Genomic DNA, 13,172 nt, shown 5'->3' on the forward strand with positions numbered 1-13,172 from the left:
TTTAGCTGTGGAGCAGCGGAACCATTTTCTCTGGAATAATGGTGCTCCATCCACCACTTTTGGCTTGAGCTGGGGAGTTGGGGATAAGGTGGGGTGGCGATCATTCTGACCTCACCAATGCTCTGGCACTGAACATTTATTAATGCCCTTTATTTCAGGAGAAACAATGAATAAGCAGGTGTCCCAATATTTTTGTCCATGTAGTGTATCAGAGCATCACCCCTGCAGAACGTTCCTAAGGTACTACGCAGGCAGTAATCCATCACCAAATCTACAGTGGAACTCATAAGGAATTCTACCAAGGAACAGCATGCTGAACAAGAAAGCCCATTTCACAGATTCAGCTCCTGTGCGCTGCCAGTGTTTTGTTAGGCTGAAATGGCCGTGTGAAGTGTGCATCGTGCGCAGCGAGGGTGCCGCTCCTTCGGTGAGCGTCTCCCAGCCCTCTGGGCTTCTGTCTGCCAACTCCCTCTCGGCACAGCATTTTCTGAAGTCAAACTTCAAACCCAGTCCAGTCTGGCACCGCATCGTCACTGTTAACTGCCAACCGTGTTTTTTTAAGGCTTTGTAGATATGGAGAGATTTATATAATCCCCCCACCACCAACCCCACCTCTGTGCCCCAAAACCGCCCAGTCAAGTTGTGTGATGGGTGCTGCATAATGCATAGCGAAATCAAATGTACATAAATGCATGGAGGAAAAGCAGCACATGGTGGAAGAGGATACAGTGAAGAAACCGCACACTGCTGTGCTCTAGCACTGTGAGCATTTTATGTAAATAATCCTTCTGTAGTACTGCTGGCATTACAGTACGAATAAATGTAGATGGTTTATGACTTCAGATTCACTTTTGCACACATTAATCATATAGCAAATGTTGGCCTCCCAGTACTGACGCTGCAGAAAGTTACAATATGCAAGTGTTTGTGCTAACCTGTAGCAGGGTATCCATTCAAATATGCAGCAAATTTCAGAAATGTTAAATTCCAAACAAACTAATCAGTTTCCATCAATTAGTGCTTTCCTGATAGTCCTGACACATCATGCTTTGGGAGACCACCATGTGTGGTATATACAGTAGCAGAATTGCAAACTTTCCTAGTTGCTATTGTGCACTACAGTTCAGAGACTGCAGGCGGAGCAGACAGTGGCCCATCTAAGGAGAGCTAAAGCCATCTCCCACTTAAACCCTGATCTGATAAGACATAGTGTCAAACATGTGGCTTTGTTCCCACCACATAAAGGTACACATATTTGTCACTGTACAGTGTACAGCGAAATGTGTCCTCCGCATTCCTGTTATCGATAGCCCGGCGCTCTAACCGCTGAGCCACCACTGCCTCTCAAAAAGTTTGTACTTTACCAATACATTTGTTACCCAATTTCCCTCTAAGCCCACTCATTAGTACACTCCCTCATTAAATGTAATGCTCCCAACACTGGGAGCTTGAGGGCTGACACATACCTCCTCCAACAGAGAGAGAGACAGAGAGAGAGACATCTACCCCCCTAGAGAAGGTGAGGGAAGTTGTGCTCACTCTGGCTCCGGCTGCTGAAATCAACTCTTTTTAAACAAATGTTTGGTTACAAATATATACTTGAATTTTTTTTGCATCCAGGTTTTTATTTAAGCAACTAAAATTCAGTAAAAGAAGACACTCAGTGGTTCTCCTGGATCTCCTGCCCCTTCAATTCCAAATATAATTTATCAAACTGAATCTAACTACTCAACACCTTCAGATCAGTGGGCTGGAGCTTGTAGGATCGGGAACGTCCAGCAGGAGTGAAGCACCTCCATCCATCACCTCTCATTTCTTAGCTCGTTCGGCTACTATAACATGCCATTTATCTTTTTCCACACCTCACTTTTTCTTCTCAGTGGCATTCGTGAAGTTCATTTTCCTCCAGCTCATTCTTATACAGCCCCCCCCAACACACACACACAGCCCCCACTCACTGGAGTTTAATCTCACCCCTTCTCTTCCCTCCACTACTTCTCTTCCTCCCCTTCCATTCCCCTTCTCCCTCGTCCGTCATTACAAGGCTCATTTTTCAAAGCAACCAGTTTTTAGGAGAGTAGAAAACAGTGAGGCTTTCCTTTGTTTCGGCCTAATTATCAGGAATCCTTGCAGTGCGAGAAGGTGATTTTCTACCTCCCTGTGCTACTAAATGCCTAGAGTGGATAAGGCTTTGAGTTGGAGTGGGATAAAAAAGTGCAAAGTGTCAAAATAGAGATAGGAGAATTTTCGGTGACAGCAGCATTATGTAGATTCTGCACGGCTTTTCCAGAGCAACTGGACTTAATGAGCGAGAGACAGAGCGAAAGAGAGACACACACACTCACACAGCAGCAATCAGCTTCAGCGTGAATAGATGATTCTGTCCTTAGCCTGAAATGGAGAACAGTGAGTGTGTGTGTGTGTGTGTCCATGTGTGTGCATGTATGCAAATGTGTGTATGTGTGTGCACAGTCTTGATTAACAATAGCGTTACACAGGGGCTATACAGCCGGGTGAAAGTGGTGACAAATGTGAGCAGAGATGACTTTGTTTTCTATTATAGTGGCTTACAAAGGCAGCGGCTCTATCCACAATGACACTTCCTCGCATGCACATCGCCTCCTGCATATTTCATATCCTCCTGGCATCTTTAGCTGTGCCAATTTTGGCCAATCTGAGAACATAATTAAGGGAGGTAGTCTTCCTACAGACATACCATGATATGCTTTTTTAAGAATAAACTTTTCCAATTTCCGTCCCCAATTTTAGATATTACCAACCCTTTCGTTAGTACTCTCCCCATCACATGTAATGCCCCCGACAGAGGGAGGGTGAGGACTGACACAAACTGCTGCCGATGCAACGTCACTAGGCAAGCAACGTGCTCTGAGGAAAGTGCTGGGGACCCAGCTCTGATGCATTGGCTAGCAGATGCCCATGCCTGGTCACAAATAAAATGGCAATATATGCATTATAGACATTGTGAGTCCTGGTTCCCATCACCATCACTATAAAAGAAGGGATGTCCTGATCCAGTTATTTTGCCCCTCAATTGAATCTGAGTCTTTTAATGCTAACTATCAGTCGATACCAATCTGATCAGATCTTTATGTTTGTAAAAATAATACAGCCACACAGTTGAGATAAGATAATAAGCAACTGATTTACGCAGAAATGTAGTGCTTGTTATGTTGAGATGATTAATAAGCATACATAAAATAAATAAATATTTTAAATGAATAGGCAATGCTCCCAACTCTCAGAGAGTAGGGACTACAAAAGCACTGGGGCCAACATTGCTTTAAAAGTGATAAGGGCAGTGAGTGCCATCTACCCACCTGGAGATAGAACCACTAACTGTGCTCTCTCTGACTCCTACTGCTGATGGCAAAACAGCATGGCTTGGGATTTGAACTCATGACCTCTAGGCTATAGTGGCAGTGCACTAGAGAGCTGAGCTATTGGGATCCCCTTACAAATGGTTATTTTTGGAACCAAAGGTGGTTCTTCTATGGCATCGCTCAAAGAATCATTCCTAGCCTAACCCTGAGTCCAACTGTAACCTGAACCTCCATCAGAAATGTTAATGGTTTTGCCCCACATTCAGTACCCTTATGAAATTAGGGCGATTTTGTAGCTCTTCACATTGCAGGCCTACACAGTTGCTTGGAAAATGTACACACATGCTTACGCACGAGGAAACAACCCAGCAAGCACACATTTCTATACGTATATCCATATATCACATGTGTGCACACCCACACAGATATAAATCACCCGAGTAAAGCCCTGCAAGCTCTAAGTGCTGGAAATACCAGCCGTCTCTTCTGATGTTCATGTGTGTTCAACAGCAAATGGGGGGGGGGTTGCTCTCACACGCCGCCCACTTCAGGCACACGGGGTGCAGGCGGAGAGAAGGAGAGAGAGAGAAAGAGTGAGAGAGAGGGAGAGAGAGAGGGGGAGAGAGAGAGAGCTGGGATGTGAGAAGAAGATGACTCAGAGGTGTAGGTGTGTTCTGCACCATCAGATCTCCTTTCTCCCTCTCTTTTTTCTTCTCCTCTCTCTCTCTGTCTCCCCCTCTGTACTCTTCCAATTTACTGATGGATTTAAGCAGCACTGCTAGAAAAAAGGCAGCAGGCAGAGAACCTTGAAGGGTCAGTAGAAGTGTGATTCCCCTCTTCCATGCTTCTGACTAAACCGAGTGGCGCTGCTTGGCTGCTTTCAGAAACACAGCTGCGGGGTTACATGTGGGTTACAGCTGATATCCCATTGTCTAAGATTGAGAAACCCACTGCTTCACTGCTGAGGTGATTGTCGACAGCTTGATTAGCGTGCAGTGTTGCGGGTGTGCTTATTTTATTTTCCTGGCTTATGTTTTATTGCCCTTTTATTGCACAGTATTTAACATTCACTTTGTACAACTACATGCACACACAAATATAAAACACACCGAAGGGAATAAGGATATAAAAAAGACTGCAAATTAACAGTCATGTTCCTCACAGATACTCTAGAGAAAATACATAAATACATAAATAAATAAAATTACAAGTGAGTGCTTTACCCTTAACTCGCCATATATCTATTTAAGTATTATATAATATAGATAATATTTATCCATTTTCTCCCATATCCTAAAGGACAGTTCTTTTCCCTGCTGTTTATGTGCGATGTTTATGTTACACTTTGTCCGCCATGCGTAGCTATTCTGGAACCCTGAGTTGAAAAAGAGTTTATAGAAGACTGTTCCAAAGTTAAAAAGGCCCTTTGTATACAGCCTACAAATGTTCCAGAATGCAACTTCGCTTTGCAGTTGCAAGAGGTAGGACATTTCTGTTGACTTCACCACACTACCTCGTCAGACTGTTCCATCTGTGTTACCAATAGGCTACTAAGAAGGAGTCTTCATTGGACAGTCCGACCAAGGACCATACCTAGGCTTTGGAAAGCAGCTAAAGAGATCAAGCACTCTAGAGCATTTTGCTGAGCTGAGCAATTAGATCAAAAGGGAGACGGGCCTTCAGTTGGGATAAAGGGTTGCTGTTGCTGATCACCCTGAACTGTGTAATTTCTGGGATTAAAATGACAACCTACCTTTAATTTAGTGTGTTCCTCCTAGCAATAACATGCTTGCTAGTAATGATGGTAGATGATAGTACGAGAGGTGTCAGAGCTTTCTGACTGTATATCAAGCCAATAGCTAGCTTGCACATCTGATCACTAGTTATGACGCTACTGTTGCTTGGCAAAGGAGAGTCACATACAGAAGAAACATTTAAAAGACAGTGTGGACACCCATGAAGAAAGGCAGTGTCGTGTACCTCACATTTTTTCAACCTACATAAAAAGCACCAGTGGAAATCCCCTTTAGCAAGGCCATAAATCTGTACACAAGCACTTTGCTGTAGTCGTATTGCGTCACTTTACCACACAATAATGGCTTGATTCTTAGAGCAACGCTTCAGTCAAAAATCAATCGCTTTAGTTTTGAGCACTTGAGTTAGTAAGTAACAGACCTCAAAAGTTGTGCACCGTTCTGTACTTGGCATAATGGCCATACTTGCAACTAAGTTTAAACTGTCCGTGAAAAAATTAAAAGGAATATTTGAAAATTACTGCTACCACTGCTTGTAGTAAACAAAAAATATTCTAAACCTGACATGTCCTTTGTCCTGTAGTAATGACAATGGATCCTCTGAATTACAAGGTTGTTAAAACTATGTATGCTAACAGCGAGCTACCACTCCAGAAAGGTATGTCTACCATTAAACTAAAAAAGCCAGCCACTCAAACTGTGCTCTGTTACTGCCTAAGAATCTCAACCATCATATATGATAAAGCTTGCAGGTTTGGCTGGGGTTTGGTGAAGTTAACAGGGGTTGGGGTTTGGTGAAGTTAACAGTCTAATGCCAGTTCAGTGTGTAGCTATGTTAGCTTGCATGCAGCAAAACTTGTATTTCGCCTCATAACCTACCTCATAATTCAGAGCATCCAGTGACATACGGGAAACAATATTTGGGAATCATACTGCTCAACAGGTATCAGGTTCAAAACAATATTTTTTACCATTGACAGAAATCTAGCTGATGTGGGAATGATGTTGATTACGGAGTGACACTATGGTCTATGGAGGTTTATACCTCACCAACTACCATGATTAAAGCACACACTCACCACACTCGAATAATCTAGACAAACTAGAGAAAGCAGGGCTAGTGGCCTACAGCAGGATCTTAAAAGCAAATTTTTGTCCATTTATGTTCTTACAAAAAACACAATGTCATTCAGTGTCACAAACCACACAAGCAAAGCATGTCTATTTGGGATTACGTAGCAATTGTTGGACATCAGCTCTCTTTACTTGTCAGCTACATTAGCCTTAGAATCATGCCTTTGCTGTATGGGGTAATGGGAAACTTGTAAACGGTGTCGTTTGGATTTCTGACTGAACCACAGCTTTAAGAGCGGCAGTTGTCTGTGCAGAGATGAGACAGCAGAAATCACTCACAGGCAGATCCTGTGACATCCTCCTGAGACTGAGAGTGGATATCATTTACGCCATGCTACGGCATTCACCAGCTACGAATGAAGAAACTGAGAAGAGAGATGAGTGTGCTGACATTTCACCCGCAGGTTCCCTTTTTTTACCGAAAAAAAGCTCTGCCAGGGATACGGACTGTATGTATGTGACACTTAGAGAGAGAGGCTTTTCACTTGAGCCCCCCACCGCACCCCTCATTCTAATATGATGAGTGCACAGCAGAGAGACACAGAGGAAACAAATATGCCTGAGAATCACCCTGAATCCAGTGATGAGGCTTCAAAGTGACAGCTACTTTCAAACTGCATGAAAAGGCTCTTGTGAAGCTCATTTGCTTTACTGCCTTTTGTTCTCATCCCCCCCCCCCTTCTTTCTCTCTCTCTCTCTCTCTCTCTCTCTCTTTTTAAAAAAAAAAAACTTTGTCAGGTGCTTTGGAGTTTATTTTTGCATTTCAGGTCAGAATTGGGCACACTTTCTGTCAGCCTATTTCTCTCTGCTTTAGTGCTCAGTACTCCCATGTGCTGCATTGTGCCAAAGCCAGTTTTGACATTAATACAGTTAACATACTGCGAGATGAGCAGGACATGTACAAATTGTACAGTGAAGTGCTGCTTGCAATGTGTTTTATAGAATGACACTTAGAGTAAAAGACCTTCTATGGGAGAAGAGATATACACAAATATACACATTCAATTCATTAACACAGAGGCTTGTGTATTAAGTAGGCCAGTGGTACTCAGTTCTGGTTACCCAGTGCACTGGACATGTGTTTTTTCTACTCTAATATACTTAACTGAAATCAGGGAGGAATAGTTCTTTATCTAATGAGTTGAATGAAGTGTTTTAGTGGAGTAAACTGAAGAACGTGAGGAAATTGAGAACCTTACTGATTTTCATGCTTACTTGCAAGATACAGAATTACATACCTGAACATTTACCTGACCCTAAATTGTCATATAAATAATTGTAATTGATGGATTAGTTGCCTTAAATGTGTAATCTTATGTAACCATTAAAAAAAACAAGCCTAAAAGTGACCTAATTAGCTGATTAGCTATGTAAGTATATGACTTTTTATCTATCTTCGTTTAGTAGCTGACACCTAACTGTAAATGATATACTACACTTTTTTGTGTGAACAATCCCACAGTGTCTGCAGTTCAGCAGTATCATCAAATGCAGTCAAGAAAACGTCCTTTTCTGTTTAGAGTGTAAAAACAGAAGCAAAAAGCTCAGGTTCTATAATCATACTAAAGAGTCAGCATCCTAGCAAACATTGTTCTGTACTGTCCTCTAAAAGTGGTATAGAAGCATGTTGTATGTTAGAACATTGTTAATTTCTTTTTAAAAGAACACACCTCAATGAACGCATTTACCATTATCTTTCATATTTATTTGCTTGTTTGTGAAATAATATGACTCATTAATAAGGCTGTAGAAAATGATAGTGGTTAGCATAATTAATCAAATGATTAGATAATCAGGCAATAAAAACAGCTTCAAATTTATTTTGATGATCCACTGACTTGCGTCCCTATCATTACCTCTCTGAGCTCAGCACATGACTACTGCACTGTGTAACATTGGTTAAATGTGCAAAAGGCAATAACTGCATAACGCTGCATAACCATATTTGTGTGCAATGTTACACTACCTTAACAGTTGTCATGCTTCTTTCACTTCAGATGCCAGTGCTGTATTTCTCAACAAATGCTGGTCAACAAATGTACGCTTCATTTGTATTTACTGCAGTGGTTACACTCCACAGCTGTAGGGGGAGCCCAGGAACCCAGAAACCTAATGCTGCTTGAATATGAAAATGATGCAGCAGAATGATTAGTGATATTTAGAGCACATGTGCCTTGGCGTTTTAATACAGATTCTGGTATCAATACTGATTTCATGATTTCCACTTTTTCCACAGTGCACACGCATCTAACATTAATAAACTACGCAAATCACTTGACTATTCCACAGGACCAAACACACAGCTATAAACATATCACACAGTGTGAGTGTTTCTTAAAGGATGGCCCTGTAATTTGTTATTTTGATATCCGATCCAGCATTTTCGGCTGATATCAGCCCAATTCCCATAGCCATCAATTTCAGTATGCCGTCTCTAGTATCATTCCTAAGAAATGTAATCAATAGATTCTCTTTTCACCTTACATGACTTTTTGCTTGCGCTTGCCTTGTCGTTTTTTATTTCACACTGAATTTGGTGCAGATAATTGTATTATTTTTTATGACCTTACAGAGATCTTTATTAACACACAAACTCCACTTCCTTGCACATACACTCATTTTCGTGTTGGAGGGTTGCTCCCATTTATGGTTCTAACCAAACATCACCAAAAACTGAACAGCTTCTTCCAGTGATGTGCTGATTTCTCAGAGCAGGTCTATGTGTCAATTGCTACTACAGGTGCTCTAAGCACTGATAGCAAGTGATAGCCTGCTCACTTTCAACCACTAGAGAAACCTGACAGCATGACAGCATCAACATGAAAGCATCACACTACACACTACCTCAAACCGACACTTAGAAGTTGAAGAAAGTCCCTCAGGATAGCCAGCCAGACTATCTCTTAGGATTAGCCAACCAGAGCATTGCTCATAATCTGAGTCTCCAATCTGAGCACAACTCTGAATGCTACTGGAGACATTTCGGATACAGCAGCAGACGAGAAAGGACCTGAGTTTGCTTACCCGTGACAGGTGCCTCGATGTCCAGCATGGTCTTCTCCTGGCGTAAGATGGCAGCGCCTTCGTTGACAATGCGCAGGGCCACTGCCTCCTCCACCCGGCCCTCTTTGGTTAGGTGGGCTTTGAGCAGGTCCACCCGCGGCTTGCCCTCGCAGTCAAACACCTCCTTCATGGTGAGGCGGTGGCTCAGAGGGAAGGGTACGGCTGAGGAACGCAAAAAGGAGATGGGATGTTATTCATTACACGGAACAGAGAAAGTGCCCAGTGATGGTGGATAAAAAAACAAGCTTTAAGAATAAACAAATGGCAAATGAGCTTTGGCACATTCCCCCAATCACTCTAATATTGGGGAAGGCATATGATACCAAAAGTAAATCGAGACACTGAGTCAGAATCAGGTGTATAAAGACTTTAATGCCACTAAAAGCTACTTTATAGAAAGTTTTTACATTGACATGTTCAGCCATATCACTGAAGATGCCTCTGCACTTCAATAATACAAGCTTACTACCACACCTGCAGCTTAAATAATAAGGTGGAAAAACAGAGATACAGTAACAAAATCCCTTCGGTTTGGTGGAGGTAATGTTTTTCAGATTCTTTATACTTAAAAAAAAATCTAATCTAATAACTATCTCTCTCTCTCTCTCTAGCTCAAAACTTATTCAGTGATGAAATAAAACCATGGATGAGAGCCAGGAAAAGCCAATTTCTTTGCCATAACGAAGAACCAACAGCTCCTGACACCGTCGTCCCTCATGAGAGACTAAAGAGCAATGAGCTTAAACGCTCTGGGCCTGCGGGGCCAAAATGATCCTAGTGGGGAAGTCACTAATGAGTCCACCTTATATGAAAGAGCCTGTTATGTGATACACATAGCAGGTGTATGTGGAGAGCCAGTAGTGCTACATCAGGTCCTAGGCCTTAACACTGTGCATAATACAGATCTCTTCAACTTCAACAAGCAACAAAGGCCACTGTTGTGTCACAGTTGTGAGCTATATATATATTCTTCAATGTCAATTGGCCTACTCTGTTGCTTATAAATATGTATGCCAGCACAGCCAGTGAAACATGTTGGAACATGGAAGATGCAGTATTTACAACATGGGAAAGCAAATAACCTAGGGGGCCCAAAGTGACATCCTATGTACCTGACCATAATCCTTTGTATGCAAGAACAGAGAAAAAATTAAGACTTATTATTTTCATGTGAAGGAAAATATCGGAACTACTAATATCTGTGCTACTCGGGGCTCCATGTTGTTTGGGGGTCCGGCAACTGCCCTGTACACATGAACTTTAAACAAACCTACTTTACAGGCAATCTTCTCAACATAACCTAACTCTACAGCATATAGCTAAAAGACTGCTTTGGCTCATAGCCAGCCTAAAATAAATCCTTAACAACTGGAGTGCTTGAATTATGCAGGCTTCATTAGTATCGTCATTTATTCATTGACATAAATGAACAAGGCAAAAATGGCCTTTTAGCACGAAAACAATAGCAGTGCTTCACTAAACAGAATGAATGACACTTCAGAACCACATCTGCTTATGAACGCTTACAAATAGCTCCCTGCTACTACATGAATAATTGATAAAGCTGTAGTAAACTATACGCTGATCCTCAGTCGAGCATGAATTCAGTTCCTAATCTATCAGATAGGCAGAACAATGCCTAAAAATGGGGCAAAGATGGTTTCTCTCTGTGATGACTCACTCTCTAATGTGAGAGCTCCAACAAAACATTGGCATGGTGAATTATTTATGTGCATGTGCCGGTGAAGATTAGCCACACTGTAAGGCAATAATTGCAGAGTATGGTTACAGGATCAATGACGACAGACAAAACATCTCAGAGAAGGATGATGCAGTCAGCATTCATCTGAATGAACACATCTGAAATGAATAAAACTGTGAAGAAAATGTGTTAATCGAACTAAATGCAATAGCACTGCTACTTTGCAGCAGGGACAAGTGTGGTTAGTACAGTAGATACGTTTTATGGTTTTATGGTTTGACAACCGTAAGGCTGAACTTTAGTATTAGCTAGAAACAGTCCCTGCTTAACATACAGTTAGCCTTAACCTATAGTTCATCATGCTAGTATTAACGGTGTACATGCACAAGTCTGGTTTAATTATTATAGCTATGTAGAACTACAGTAAGGATTCAGAAAACACAAGGACACTCAATGAAAGCCTAAATCACTCCTCAGACTTGAATCTACAACCTTCTTTCTGGTGGCCTCTGGCTTCTGGTGGTTTCTTGAGTTTTATCTGTTTAGTCATATTACCTCCATGTCTAACAATTGTTTAAATAAATTAAACTTTCATTAAGTATGTTAAAAAAGACAACAGTGCTTTTGTTTATTCTGTAAAACAAGTCCAAAGGGAATTTGGCCTAATCATAAAGGATATCAGTTCAGCACCACAGCTAGCAGCTACTATGTATAATTATACTATATACCATATATAGTTATACAGATGAAAGAATGGGACCTGTAAACTTAGCTCAACATGTCTTACAGTCATTTGCCCACCATTATATATGATATATTCCCTGTTTTTAAATTGTCTGCCATGGAGCTGCAGAACTAAACTGAACTGATACACTAGGAAAGAGAGAGGTTGAGTGTAAATCTGGCCCACATAGCTCACTGATAGGTCTACAGAGCACAAAGACAGACCAATCAGGATGTAAATCCCGTCCACAGAGCTCAGTGATAGATCTACTGAGAGGCCAATCAGAAGTCTCTCTGTGTCACACTTTCGCTATGTCTGTCAATCACTCGCTCTGTCTCACTCAATTTCTCCCAAAAGGTGCATAAGTGAGCCTGATATACAATGTCCCGATTTCTGGGATACTGTATATTAGTCTTGGGAAAAATCCCACAAGTCACAGGAGAGTTGAGATGTCTGGCATCAGCACTGGACAGATTATTAGAGTTAAATGACCTTTCAAAGCATTACCTGATGACCTACTGTACTCCAAAAGAATAGCCTGGTCAGTCAGGTGCTGCTGGGCTACTGTTTTTTGTGTACTTTTTGGTACTTTGTACTGTTTGTTTGTTTGTTTTTACAGTTTTTGACTCTGGGCTACTGGGCTATTTTTTCTACCGCAGATGAATGTAGTCCTAATGCTCATTTTTAATTAAATTTAAAATACTGGATATTGAAGAATTCAGGCTATAAAGACACGGATTGAGGTTATGCTCACTGTAAAAAATATATGGGACCGCTGTTGTGAGGGAGGGCAAGAGGGAGTAAGAGAAAAAAAGAGAGTGATTGCCTAATTGGTGGTTGCAGAAGCCTTCCTCACAGCAGTACATGTAAAAGAAAGCACCTCTGCATATCTCCAACACACTACACACACACTGTGCTGTGATCTCTTCCTAAAACCTCAAAGCAGCACGCAATCTTACTGTAATCCAACAACGCAGGCTTACTTGAGGGGTTTACATTGAGACAGCAGAACGTGTGGTGTGAATGAGAGATGTGCAGTATAGGGAGACAGGAAGGGGGATGTGGGAGCAGAGACTCAACGTGATCACCACAGAGCTAAATAATTCATGTTTGACTTGAGGGGGAAAAGGGAGAAATCTCATGTTCCTGCTGCTGACATAATGAGCCCAGGCCTAGCATGGGACTTTATCTGGGGTAAGGACCCAGGCCACTCAGCATAGTCACTAAACCTGTGTGTGTGTGTATATGTGTGCAGAGGACACATGTGTCTTCATATGTGTATATATTTTGCAACCACTTGTAATTACAGGTTGTTCTTCTTTTGTTACTGTGCCTTTAAAACTAATATACACCAATCAGCCATAACATTAACACCCCCCCTCCCTTGTAGGTGCCCCTTGTGCAGCCACAGCAGATCTAAACACTTGAGGCATAGACTTCACAAGACCTCTGAA

General features: G+C 41.7%; 1 protein-coding gene across 1 annotated transcript in view; it reads right to left on the reverse strand.

The window, feature by feature from the left end:
- ppp3ca (protein phosphatase 3, catalytic subunit, alpha isozyme) overlaps positions 1–13,172 on the reverse strand; it is a 54,176-nt gene that overhangs the window by 27,803 nt on the left and 13,201 nt on the right. The window contains exon 2 of the mRNA XM_072662639.1: positions 9,254–9,454. Coding sequence (XP_072518740.1) covers positions 9,254–9,454 — 201 coding nt within the window. The remainder of the gene's footprint in view (positions 1–9,253; positions 9,455–13,172) is intronic.

This window comes from Salminus brasiliensis, chromosome 18 (genome assembly GCF_030463535.1).
Source record: "Salminus brasiliensis chromosome 18, fSalBra1.hap2, whole genome shotgun sequence".
Classification (NCBI taxonomy): Eukaryota; Metazoa; Chordata; class Actinopteri; order Characiformes; family Bryconidae; genus Salminus; species Salminus brasiliensis.